Here is a 13446-nt window from a genome sequence, read left to right on the forward strand (position 1 = left end):
TGACATCCGTACATTCTCCAGATCTGTCACCGTCAAAGGGCTACAGAAGTTTTTGGGAATGATAAATTTTTACCCCAGATTTATTCCTGGGATTGCTGATATCCTATGACCCCTGTTTGACATAATCTCTGCTCCAAACAAAAACATTACCTGGACCACAGAGGCAGAGGCCGCATTTATGTCCGCCAAAGAGGCATTAGCCAAAGCAGCAATGCTTGCGCATCCAAATCCTGAAGCTGCTTTGACGCTGAGCACAGATGCCTCGGGAACAGCTGTGGATGCAGTTCTGGAACAATACGTCAGTGGCCATTATCAGCTTCTTGCCTTCTTTAGTCGTCATCTAACACCAGCGGAAATGAAGTACAGCGCCTTTGATCGAGAACTATTGGTACTTTATCTGGCTATAAGGCACTTTTCTTTATATCTTGGAAGATCGACATTTCACCATATTCACAGACCATGGTATGTCTTGCCTTTAGCAAAGTCACAGATCCTTGGTCAGCAAGACAACAATGATATTTGTCCGACATTTCAGAGTTTACTATGGACATGCGTCATATTTCGGGAAAGGACAATCTGGTCGCAGATGTGCTCTCTAGATCAAATGTGTGCCATATTCGAGGTGGAGTCAACATTGCTGAACTGGCTGCAGCACAATCCCCGGATCCGGATATACAGGCATACAGTACAGCTATTACTGGACTCAACATTCAACAGGTGGCACCACAACAAGGTCATCCAGAACTCCTGTGTGATGTATCGTCGGGTTATCCTTGACCATTTGGTCCCATTATCTTGGAGACACCGTCTTTTTGGTGACATTCACAATCTATCACACCCATTCATCAGGACTTCAGTCAAAATAATGTCAAACAAGTACATGTGGCATGGCTGAAAAAAGATGTCGCGAATGTGTATATCCTGCCAATCTGCGAAAATTCAACACCACACCAAGGCACCCCTGCAGCCTTTCCTGACAATACGCAGAAGATTTGAGCATGTGCACGTGGATCTGGTTGGACCATTACCAGTATCACAGGACATGAGATATAATCTCACGGTAGTAGACCGCTTCACACGCTGGCCAGAGGCCATTCCATTACCAGTCAGTGATACTGAGGCATGTGTTAGAGTGTTCATCTTAAATTGGATTGCTAGATTTGGAGTGCCTATACATATAACTTTGGACCGTGGACCACAGTTCACTTTGGCGTTATGGGCTTCCTTGGCTCATTTTTGTGGTACACATTTGCACCACACTACTGTGTACCATCTGCAGTCCAACAGCCTGCTGGAACATTTCCATTGACAACTAAAATCTCCATGAAGGCCAGACTCACTGGCCCCAACTGGGTCGATGAACTACCTTGGGTTCTACTAGGAGTACAAATCTCTCCACACACAACCAGACTGAGACCACCTGCAAATTGGAGGAACAATGCCTTCCAGCGGATAGCATTAACATCGACTTCTCCAGTTTCTGTTTAAAACACTCCCCTTCCCCCTGTCGCCTTTCCCCCAGCTCTGTGTGTGTGTCTCTCTCTCTCTCTCTGTCTTGTCTCTAGCTCTCTTGCTTGTGTCCCTTTTCCCCTCTGACTCCTTTCACGGAGCCAGATTCAATTCTCACCTTTCCTCGTATCATATCCAATTAAAACCTTTTGTTGGCCTGGACCACCCCCACCCCCCCAGGTCTTCCTTCTGACACCTTCCTGTTCTCTGCTCATTCCTTGAAGAAGGGGCTCAGGCCTGAGATGTTGGTAACACACCTTTACCTCCTTTGGACGCTCATGACCGGCTGAATTCCTCCAGTGTTTCTGAGATCGGGGGGGATGGGGGAAACTGAATACATGCAGGAGGAGTCTGACCGTTTTGCAGGCTCGCTTACTGGAGGGCCAGCTGTGTGGTGACAGCGCACTCTCGGTTAGTGGAGTCCATTTGCAAAGCAAGTAACGTACTTTTTAAACAAGATTGTGGTCCTGAAATTTGTTCTAACTTTGGGACCTCATTTGCAACTTTTGATTTGATTATTGCAGTAAGACCCCTTGGGTCCGAAACCTTGGGATAGTGCAGCACAAGAACAGACCCTTTGACTTACTGAGTCTGAATCACAATTTATAGTGCAAAAAAGTGAGATAGTGTCTCTGGAAATCCAATGGCAGGGGGAAGAAGACATTATGTACTCGTCTGTGCCTCCTTCCTGATGGTAGCAGCGAGAAGAGGGCCTGGCCTGGGCGGGTGAGGGTCCATGAGGATTGAGGCCGCTTTCTTGAGGTGCCGCCTCTCGTGTATGACCTCGATGGAGTGAAGGCTGGTGCCCGTGATGGCACATGGCCGAGTTCACAATCCCCTGTAGCCTCTTCCTGTCCTGTGCTTTGGCCCCTCCACACCACACAGTGATGTAGTCAGTCAGAACGCTCTCCGAGCGTACGGCTGTAGAAATTTGCAGGAGTCTTCAGTAACGTCAAACTCCGTGCCGAACTATTATTCTGTCCAGTCCCACTGACCTGCACCCAAACCATATTATTCCAGCCAGTCCCACTGACCTGCACCCAGACCATCTCCCTCCACACGCCTCCCTTCCATATACCTGTCCAAATTTTACTTCAATGTGTTAAGAGCCCAGAGGACCCCAAAACCCAACAGCAATATTCACCAAAACAAATGGTTACTTAAACAAAAGTTGCTTTTAATTATCTTTAAGCATGAAAACAGAATCGCACTTTAACTTATCAGCATTGATTTAACTAATCTAACTTAATCCCCTTCTAATTCTAAGTGCACGTAATGTGTGTGTAAGTTCAGAAAAGTTCTTTGCTTCACAGTCCAATCTCACTTCTCATTCCTTCAAGTTAGCTGGTTGCCGACAATTCTTATACTGTGCACAGAATTTAACATTTATAAAGTTCATCAGGCTTTGGTGCTTGAAAGGTAAATGGTTACCGCTCAGGAAGGTTCTTGTCGGTTGTCAGAGAGAGATTTGTTGTTCCTCTTTAATCAGCCACTCCAGTGTCTTGCTGATGAAACTTGCCCCCTCAGGGTTCTACAGATGATCACCCCTTTCTTTCAGGTCACCACAGAGTTCCTTTTTGTTTCCCTTATTCCAAGTGAAACATTAGCCAGCCCGTCCTCTCCTCTGGCATGAACCACAAGGGCTTTGAGCAGGCCATCTTCCAAAATGGGGCTTTCCACAAGCTTGCCAGATTGTCCTGTTCCAGTCCCAGCTGCTGTCAGCTGGCTGTTTCACTGAACAAGTGATCTCTCTCTCTCTCTCTCTCTCTCTCTCTCTCTCTCTCTCTCTCTCTCTCAAACCATTTGACCCTCTTAGAACAGCAAGTTCTCTTCCAGACAGCAGCGGCGTCAGCCTGCATTTTCATCTGTTGCCTTTTGTAAACCATTAGTGAAGTCTCTTGAGCATTCTTCAAAAGCTCTGGAGCCGATACGTCTACCATGGGGCAGAACTCCAGTATTTTAAATAAGATCTGTTTAAGGTGTTTGTATGTGACCGACTCTAACAAACCTTTCTCAATTTATCTCCCAAAAACATATCTATATACCCTGTCACAAATGTCAAAATTGAGCCCACATTCACCACGTCAGCTAGCAGCTCTCTCCTGGATCTCGTGTGAAGTGTCCCGTCTCCCATCCCCCCCTGCTAAATGTTCCCTTTAAACGTCTCACCTTTCACCGTTAGCCCATGTCCTCTGGTTTTTGTCTCACCTAACCTCATTGGGAAAAGCCTTCCTGCGTTTACTTGTTCCATAACCCCTTATAATTTTTTTTAATCGGCATACACCCATGTGAAAACACAAAGCTGGAGAAGCTCAGTAGGTCAAACAGTGTCCTTTACATAGCAAAGATTTCAGGCTTGATCCCTTTGTTAACCCAGAAACGTTGGTGATGAATCTTTCTCTTTGCTACATAAAGGACGCTGTTTGACCTGCTGAGTTTCTGCAGCGTTGTGTTTTTACGTCAACCACAGGATCTGCAGACTTCGGTGTTTTACTGCATGCGCCCATGTTCTGGGGGAAATGTCTAACAGGGCTCAGCGATTCTGTATTACATGGAGTCGAACTTACGATGAATTAAGACTCTTGCACACTACAAAGGCTGGTGCCACAGTTTAAAGTAACTCGTGGCCTTCTGTGGATAGAGCTCAATGTTTTCCATGCCCCTCATTATTTGCTGACCTCTTCTGCGCGACTGATCTAGATGCAAATATAAAAACCGACTGCAAAAGCTTTTATAAATATGTCAAGAGGAAAAGATTGGTGAAATCCAGAGTAGGTCCCTTGAAGAGCTCCAGTGGCGCAATCGGTTAGCGCGCGGTACTTATACAGAGTAGGTCCCTTGCAGTCGGAATCAGGGGAATATATAATGGGGAATAAGGAAATGGCAGACCAATTAAATTCTTACTTTAGTTCTGTTTTTACAAGAGAGGATACAAATAACCTCCCAAGGATGTTGGGAAACATAGAGACTAATGCAAGGGAGGAACTGAAAGAAATCAGTATCTCTAAGGACATGGTCTTGGGGAAATTGATGGGATTGAAGGCAGATAAATCCCAAGGGCCTGATAATCTACATCCTAGGGTACTTAAGGAAGTGGCCATTCAGATAGCAGATGCTTTAAGAATTATTTTCCAGAACTCGATAGACTCAGGCTCAGTACCCATGGATTGGAGGGTAGCTAATGTTACCCCACTATTTAAAAAGGGGGGGTAGAGAAAAAGCGAGGAATTATAGGCCGGTGAGCCTTACATCAGTAGTGGGCAAAATGATGGAATCCATTATTAAGGATGTAATAGCGGAGCATATGACTAGCAGAGAAGGGATCGGACGGAGTCAACATGGATTTACAAAAGGTAAATCGTGCTTGACAAATCTATTGGAATTCTTTGAGATGGTGACAGGTAAAATAGATGGGGGAGAGCCAGTGGATGTGGTGTACCTGTACTTCCAAAAGGCCTTCGATAAGTTCCCGCATAAACGACTGGCTTCCAAAATCAAGGCTCATGGGATTGGAGGCAAAGTATTGATGTGGATTGAGAACTGGCTGGCAGGTAGAAGACAGAGAGTTGGGATAAATGGCTCGTTTTCTGAGTGGCAGGCGGTGACCAGTGGGGTCCCACAGGGATCTGTACTGGGACCCCAGCTGTTCACAATTTACATTAATGATCTGGATGAGGGGATTGGATGTAATATCTCCAAATTTGCAGATGACACTAAGCTAGGAGGGGTTGTGTGCACGGAAGAGGGGGTCAGGAAGCTCCAGTGTGATTTGGATAAATTGAGGGACTGGGCAGATACATGGCAAATGCACTACAATGTGGATAAATATGAGGTTATCCACTTTGGTAATACAAACCGGAGGGCAGATTACTATTTGAATGGCAATAGATTAAGAGATGGGGAAGTGCAGAGAGACCTAGGGGTTCTTGTACACCAGTCTCTGAAGACGAGCATGCAGGTACAGCAGGCGGTTAAAAAGGCAAATGGTATGTTGGCCTTCATATCAAGAGGGTTTGAGTCTAGGAACAAGGATACCTTACTGCAGCTGTACAAGGCCTTGGTGAGACCACACCTGGAGTATTGTTTGCAGTTTTGGTCACCTTATCTAAGGAAGGATGTTCTTGCAATGGAGGGAGTGCAGAGGCGATTCACCAGGCTGATACCTGGAATGGCAGGAATGACTTATGCGGAAAGATTGCGCAAATTGGGATTATACTCGCTGGAGTTTAGAAGATTGAGAGGGGACCTCATAGAGACATAAAATTCTGGCAGGACTGGACGGAATGGATGCAGATGGGATGTTTCTAATGATGGGAAAATCCAGAACCCGGGGCCATGGTTTGAGGATAATAGGCAAACCATTTAGGACTGAGATGAGGAGGAAATTCTTTACCCAGAGGGTGGTGAGTCTGTGGAATTCATTGCCATAGAGGGCAGTAGAGGCAGGTTCATTAAATATATTTAAGAGGGAATTAGATATATTTCTTCAGTATAAGGGTATTAAAGGTTACGGAGAGAATGTGGGGACGGGGTACTGAACTTTAAGATCAGCCATGATCTCGTTGAATGGCGGAGCAGGCTCGAAGGGTCGAATGACCTACTCCTGCTCCTATCTTCTATTTTCTATGCCCGTGAGTTAATTAGTCGGCCTGAATCCGTGATGTAATCCACAGAAGTGCAGGAGAAACTCAGCAGGTCGTGCAGCGTACATTTTGGCCAGGATACACAGCCAACGCTTCGGGCCTGAGCTTTTAGGCATACAGTGCGGTAGCAGGCCCTTCCAGCCCATGAGCCTGTGCCGCCCAAATGAACCTAAAGCCCCCCACCGTACCTGAGGTCACGGGGGGGTGGGGGGGGGGGGAGAGAAGAATGTCCAAACTCCTCGCAGGCAGTGCCAGATTCAAGCCCGGGTCGCTGATGCTGTAACGAGTGTCCCGCCAATTGCTGAGGTAACACTGCCGCCCCACTTGCTAGTGTATGGGCAGAAGGCAGGCGGCTGCCTCAATAATACGGGGGGGGGGGGGAACAGAAGAGGGAGGAAGGGGCGTGGAGGCGGAGCACAGGCCCGCAGGTAGGGGGTCAGGTCAATGTGGGTAGGAGAGCAGTGAAAAAGAAGCTGGGGGAGAGGGGGGTAGTTCTGCAAATGGAGAAGGCAAATGGGGAGCTGATAGAATGAATGAACCAGCCTCTTCCTCCTCTTCACAGATGCTGAGCGTGGATTACTGATCGGGGGAAGTGTGAACGGGAGCGATCTGTTCACCCTGCCGGCTCTGCCCACAGACTCTGTTGTCGATTCGAGCAGCACCGCAGCCCAGCTCGACTATCGTGGAGGAGAGGGAGAGGCAGTGGGCTCTGGAAGCCCAAGAGGGGAGAACCCCGGGGAGCAGACAGCCGGCGAAGCCAGGGAAGGCTTGGCGGACAGTAGCCTGGGCTCATTCACGAGAGAGGGCACGGCTGCCGGCGGCAGAAGCGGGGAAGAGACGGCGCCCAGTGTAGCAGCTGGTGGGAGCTGGTTGCCGGTGGCCGGCGATCCCAGCCAATCGGACTCTGGGAACGAGAGGTTGGCGGCAGAGGCTCCTGGCCCATGGGGGCCGGGGGCGAATGGTCTGGAACTCTACGGTGCTGAGGTCCTGGCGGGGGAGAGTTGTGCCCCATGCAACGGTGGGGATTTCAGCGGCACGGCGCAGGGACTGGAAGGTGAGGAGATGGACGTGCCTGGCCTCAGCGCACCCCACTCCAGCTCCCCTGGAACGTGGGGTGCCGACGAGATCCTGACGGCCCATCCTTCTGGGCTGGAGGCAGCTAGCCCTGGCGGCGTGGCAGACCCAGCTGACGAACTGGGGCCGTACACAGCGACGGAGTCAGAGAGTGGCTACCCGACGGACTTTGAGAAATACTGGAAGATCGTGGAGGACAACCCATATGATTTCACCGGGTGGACGTACGTGCTCCAATACGTGGAGCAGGAGGTAAGTCCCTTTGCCCCCATTCCGCTGAAGGTGGGTAAAGTGTGCTGACCGGCTGCATCACGATCTGGTACAGAGACACCAATACCCCCTGAGCATAAAGCCAGCAAAAGGTAGTGGACACAGCCCAAGACATCATAGGTAAAAACCCTCCCCACCATCGAGAACTTCAACAGGGAACACTACTATTGAAGAGCAGCCACAATCATCAAGGATCCACCCCACCCAGCACACACCCTGTTCTCGCTGCCATCGTCAGGAAAGACTTGCACTACCAGGTTCAGGAACAGCTGCTCCCCCTCCACCATCAGACTCCTCGGTGACAAACTCATTTAAGGACTCAGACTTGTGCACTTTATTGATTTTCTTTGTTCTCTCTATCGCACAGTCAATTTGTTTACATTCATTATCTGGTTACAGTTCTTTATTTGTTTACATGTTTACGCTGTGTGCACTTTATGCTTTTGCACTACCAATAAGTGGTAGTTCTGCCGCGTCTGCAGGGAAATGGAATGTCAGGGTTGTATCTAACAATAAATCTGAAAATTTGGACAGATTTGTGGGTTGTATAAGCTGAGCGAGATATGGATCAAATGCAGGCAAGCAGGTCAAGCCCAGAATGCCAGCGGGGTCAGCGCGGATGGGTTGGGCCGAAGGGCCTTTCCCCGTGCTGTATGATTCTGCCCCTTTCCTAAATCTTCATCCGCGAGGCCAAGTCATGAATGATTCTGCCAGTTGGGTAGCATCCACAGGAGTTGAAAGGTCTGCTGTCTGACTCGGGGCGGGGTCATTGCAAGGGAGGGAGGGGCTTGCCATCACCCTTCACCCACCCCTTCCTGCTTCTCCGATTTCCCTGACTGATCCCTCCCTCTCCCGTCCTTGTTATACCTTCCCGCCTCCCCTTGGCCACGACGAGGAGCTGCAGCCCGCCGGGTAACCCCCAGCAGAGTGGGGTTTTTTTTTCGAAATTTATTTATAGTATCTCCATACATTCATTTCAAATTGACTTAGTATAATATTACATAATAGATACGAAATAATTTTCAAATTTTCACCCCCCCCCCCCCCCCCCACCTCCCCTAACCCCTTAGGAAACCCAAATAGGTGTGGTATAAACCACAAGTGGCATATGACTTTCGGGAGCAGAAGTACCACTCCCTCCCCCCCCCGGCAGACAAAATACATGTATAAACCGAAAAATCATCATTTCTTATATCCATAAAACCCCGGTCCATCAATTTAACCAATCTTATTCATAAACTCTTTTTTTTTAATCCAAACTCTTTTTTTTTTATTATTATTCAATATTTATTTTCTGTATCGTACAGTCTGTTTATTTGCACCTCCTTCTTTGTTTCCCTTTTTCTTTTGTTTTTTTTTTAAATTTTTTATTTTTCACACCATAAATCACAATAGCCATGATATACACTTTTTCTTTTCCACACATTTACAGTGACTTTTTCTCCCTCCCCCCTCCCTTAATCCAAACTTGATGTTAAATTTTGCACCCTTTCCACCCTCCCAACACTGAGTTAAACATTGTTTGCAATCAATAAAAGTTTTTTTTTTAAATTTTTTTCAAGTCTTCCTGAATTTCATCCACTGAATTAAAACACCTCTGAACATCCCAGTTCAACACCGAATCTTCCATTCTTCTCAGTCTCAAGTTGAATTTGTAGCTTACTTTCAAAAAAAGTTTTTTTCAAATCTTTTAAAATTTTCTTAAACATAATTCCTTCGGTCTTGATCTTCTAAAGCATCAATGTTATTCATAAGTTCTTCTGTGTTTCCCAATTTAATACCAAATTTTCCACTTTGTCAATCTTCTCAATGTTAAGTTGAAATTATTGTTTATTTTCAAGAAAAACTTATTCAAAATTTTTAACTCTTCTTGGACATTGCTCCTTCGACTTTAATTTTATAAATCATCAATCTTGTTCATAGTTTCTTTCTACTGAATTTCCAAATTTAATAATAGTTTCCATTTTTTCCAATATTCTCAATATTAAACTGATCTTGTTGTTTAGTTTAAAAAAAAACCTTTTCAAAACTATTAAAATCTGTTTGCAATGTATGCATACTCTCAGATAATAAATTCACTCTTCCAATATTCCATCCAAAAAAAAAAAATCACTGATAAACCTTATTGCAGGTCAAGGAGTTCCATATATATGTTTATCTTCAGAAAATATTTCAAATCAACATTCGTCGCCATCTTTCAAAAAGGAGTCCGAAATCAACTTTAATAAGTTCTGTTCTTGGGGGGAGTCACGTGATGGAGTAGTGGCCGGACGGTGAACTCCAGCCCTCTCCAGAAAAGTCGGGAAAAACAAGAGAAAATACAAAGGCACAGAAATACAAGTTAAAGAAAAGTGAGTATAAAGGTGGAAAGAAGATGGAGACAAAAGGAGAAAAATCAAAATCAACGGAAAGAAGAGAGGAAGAGAAGACAACGGAGGAAAAAGGTGAAGGCCTTACCTGTCCGAAGAGGCCTGCTGTGGAGAGAAGACCCCACTACCTCAGGTCGGTAGAAAGAGAACTACAACAATGGCTCACAGAGCCGAGTAAAAGTGCGCAACCGCGCATGCGCGAGGCGCATGAAAAAAAACACACCGACGGGAGGGGGGACCAGCTGGGGAGTCGATCTCCACAGCCGGCAACGACAGCTGCAGAACACCTGCAGCAAGAAGAGACCACAGAAGACAATGGAAACAAGAAAGAAGAGGAGGAAAGGGCAGCAAAGAACCAACAGATGGTCAACCTAGAGGAAGAAGAAGAGGAAGAATACAGTGAAATAGATAAAGGGAAAGGCAAGGTAAAGGATATACTTGCTCTTGTTAGAGGATACATGGAGTCATTTAAAGAATGGCAAACACAGGAATTCAATGATTTAAGAAGAAGAATAAACAACACAGAAAAGAAAATAAATAAAATGGATATGACCTTAACAGAAATGGGGAAAAAAATGGACAAGATGGAAGAACGGGCAATAGCAGCAGAAATGGAGGTAGAAGACTTAAAAAAGAAATTGGAGGAATCTAATAAAAAAACTAAAGAGACACAAGAATTACTAGCCCAAAAAATAGATATAATGGAAAATTATAACAGAAGAAATAACATAAAGATAGTGGGCCTTAAGGAAGATGTAGAAGGCAAGAATATGAGGGAGTTTATAAAAGAATGGATCCCTAAGGCCCTAGGATGTCCAGAACTACAGCAAGAAATGGAAATAGAAAGGGCACATAGAGCATTGGCCCCTAAACCACAACCACAACAAAAACCAAGATCTATTGTAGTAAAATTCCTAAGATATACTACAAGAGAAAAGGTACTGGAGAAGACAATGGAAAAAGTAAGAGAGGGCAACAAACCACTGGAGTATAAAGGGCAAAAAATCTTCATTTATCCAGATATAAGCTTTGAACTCCTAAAGAAGAGAAAAGAGTTCAATGCAGCAAAAGCGATTTTATGGAAGAAAGGATATAAATTTACACTGAAGCATCCTGCGGTATTGAAAATATTTATTCCAGGACAACAAAACAGACTATTCTCGGATCCAGAAGAAGCACGAAAATTTGCAGAACAATTACAAAAATAGACTGAGGGATGAAGACGGGTAATGAGAGCAAAAATCATCACGATTGATATGTATGTGGGTAAAGACAAAAATAGACTGAGGGATGAAAACGGGTAAGGAGGGTAAAAATGACCACGATTGATATGTAGGCGGGTAAAGAGGTATAAGAGTGAATAGAGACAATGGGCATATGTGAAAGTATCTGTAATTAGAGGAAAACATAGAGAGTATAGACAAGAATTAATAAGGGAAGGTAATGGAATAGAGAGAATAAAGAGGGAATTAAAAGAGTGACCTTTGTGACATATAAAAAGTGAAATCTTTTCTGGGGGGGGCTGGGTGGGGGAAAAGAGCGGTCACTGCAAAATCAGTTGACGCTTGCGAGTGGATTCGCAAATCCAAATGGAGAGGGGAGATGTGGTTGTCTGACAAGGGATAAAGGGCAACTCAGGAGGGGAAGGGGAGATTGGGGATAAAGAAGATAGAAATAGGAGAATAAGGAAAATGTTGGATGTTGTAGGAATGTTGTCTGGTAAAGAGTTGAAAATAAGAAAACAGAAATGGAAAAGGAGGAAAGGTAATGATGGAAAAACGGAAAGAGAAGATAAACAAAATATAAAATGGCTACGCTGAACTATATGACTCTAAATATTAATGGAATACATAACCAAATTAAAAGGAAGAAACTACTAAATTTACTGAAAAAGGAAAAAATAGATATAGCATTTGTCCAAGAAACACACTTAACTGAATTGGAGCACAAGAAATTAAAGAGAGATTGGGTAGGACATGTAACAGCAGCATCGTATAATTCAAAAGCAAGAGGAGTGGCTATATTAATTAGCAAAAATGTGCCATTTAAAATAGAAGAGGAAATAATAGATCCAGCAGGGAGATATGTTATGATAAAATGTCAGATATATTCGGAGCTTTGGAATCTACTTAATATATATTCACCTAACGAAGAAGATCAAAAGTTTATGCAAGATATCTTTTTGAAGGTAGCTAATACGCAAGGGAACATACTAATAGGAGGGGATTTCAATCTGAATTTGGATCCAAATATGGATAAAACGGGGAAAAAAATTAACAGGAAGAACAAAGTAACCAAATTTATAATTAAATCAATGCAAGAAATGAAACTTGTGGACATATGGAGGAAACAAAACCCAAAAGAAAAGGAATACTCATACTACTCGACTAGACATAAAACATACTCAAGGATAGACCTATTCCTGTTATCAGCCCACATTCAAGGGAGAGTTAGGAAAACGGAATATAAAGCTAGAGTATTATCGGACCACTCACCCCTGTTATTGGCAATAGAGCTAGAGGACATCCCTCCAAGAATGTATAGATGGAGATTAAACCCAATGCTACTTAAAAGACAGGATTTTAGAGAATTTATTGAAAAACAATTAAAAATGTACTTTGAAGTAAATACGGAATCAGTGGAAGATAAGTTTATACTATGGGACGCAATGAAAGCATTCATTAGAGGGCAAATAATAAGTTATGCAACCAAGATGAAGAAGGACTATAATCAGGAAACAGAGCAGTTGGAAAGGGAAATAATAAACATAGAAAAAAAATTAGCAATAAAGGAAGATACAACCAAAAGAAGAGAATTGGCGGATAAAAAAATAAAATATGAAACATTACAAACATATAAGGTGGAGAAGAATATAATGAAGACAAAACAGAAATATTATGAACTAGGGGAAAAAACACACAAAATCCTAGCATGGCAGCTTAAGACAGAGCAAACTAAGAAAATGGTATTAGCAACAAGGAAAAAAGACAAACAAATTACATATAATCCAAAAGAAATTAAGGAAAACTTCAGAGAATTCTATGAACAATTATACCGAACCGAAAACGAAGGGAAAGAAGGGAAAATAGATGAATTTTAGACTAAAATTGAACTACCAAAACTACAAATAGAGGAACAAAATAAATTAACAGAACCATTTGGAACAGTAGAAATACAAGAGATAATAAAAAATTTACCAAATAATAAGACACCAGGAGAGGATGGACTCCCAATAGAATTCTACAAAACATTTAAAGACCTAATAATACCGCCCCTCCTGGATGTAATCAACCAGATTGATGAGACACAAAACTTACCAGATTCATGTAAAACAGCAATAATTACAGTGATACTAAAACAAGGGAAAGATCCACTCTCACCAGCGTCATACAGACCAATATCTCTGCTAAACACAGATTATAAGATAATAGCTAAACTATTAGCGAACAGATTAGCAGAACAGGTACCGAAAATGGTAAATTTAGACCAAACTGGATTTATCAAAAAAAGACGCACAACAGACAATATTTGTAAATTTATTAACTTAATTCATGCAGTAGAAGGAAATAAAGCACCGGCAG

At 43.7% G+C, this 13446-nt stretch overlaps 1 protein-coding gene across 2 annotated transcripts in view; it reads left to right on the forward strand.

Annotated features, from left to right (window-relative positions):
• Positions 1-13446, forward strand: part of LOC138740782 (pre-mRNA-processing factor 39-like) — a 66070-nt gene that overhangs the window by 16563 nt on the left and 36061 nt on the right. For both annotated transcript variants that reach the window (XM_069893863.1, XM_069893864.1), the window contains exon 2: positions 6715-7478. In XM_069893863.1, the coding sequence (XP_069749964.1) occupies positions 6715-7478 (764 nt within the window). The remainder of the gene's footprint in view (positions 1-6714; positions 7479-13446) is intronic.

This window comes from Narcine bancroftii, chromosome 8, assembly GCF_036971445.1.
Source record: "Narcine bancroftii isolate sNarBan1 chromosome 8, sNarBan1.hap1, whole genome shotgun sequence".
Taxonomy (NCBI): Eukaryota; Metazoa; Chordata; class Chondrichthyes; order Torpediniformes; family Narcinidae; genus Narcine; species Narcine bancroftii.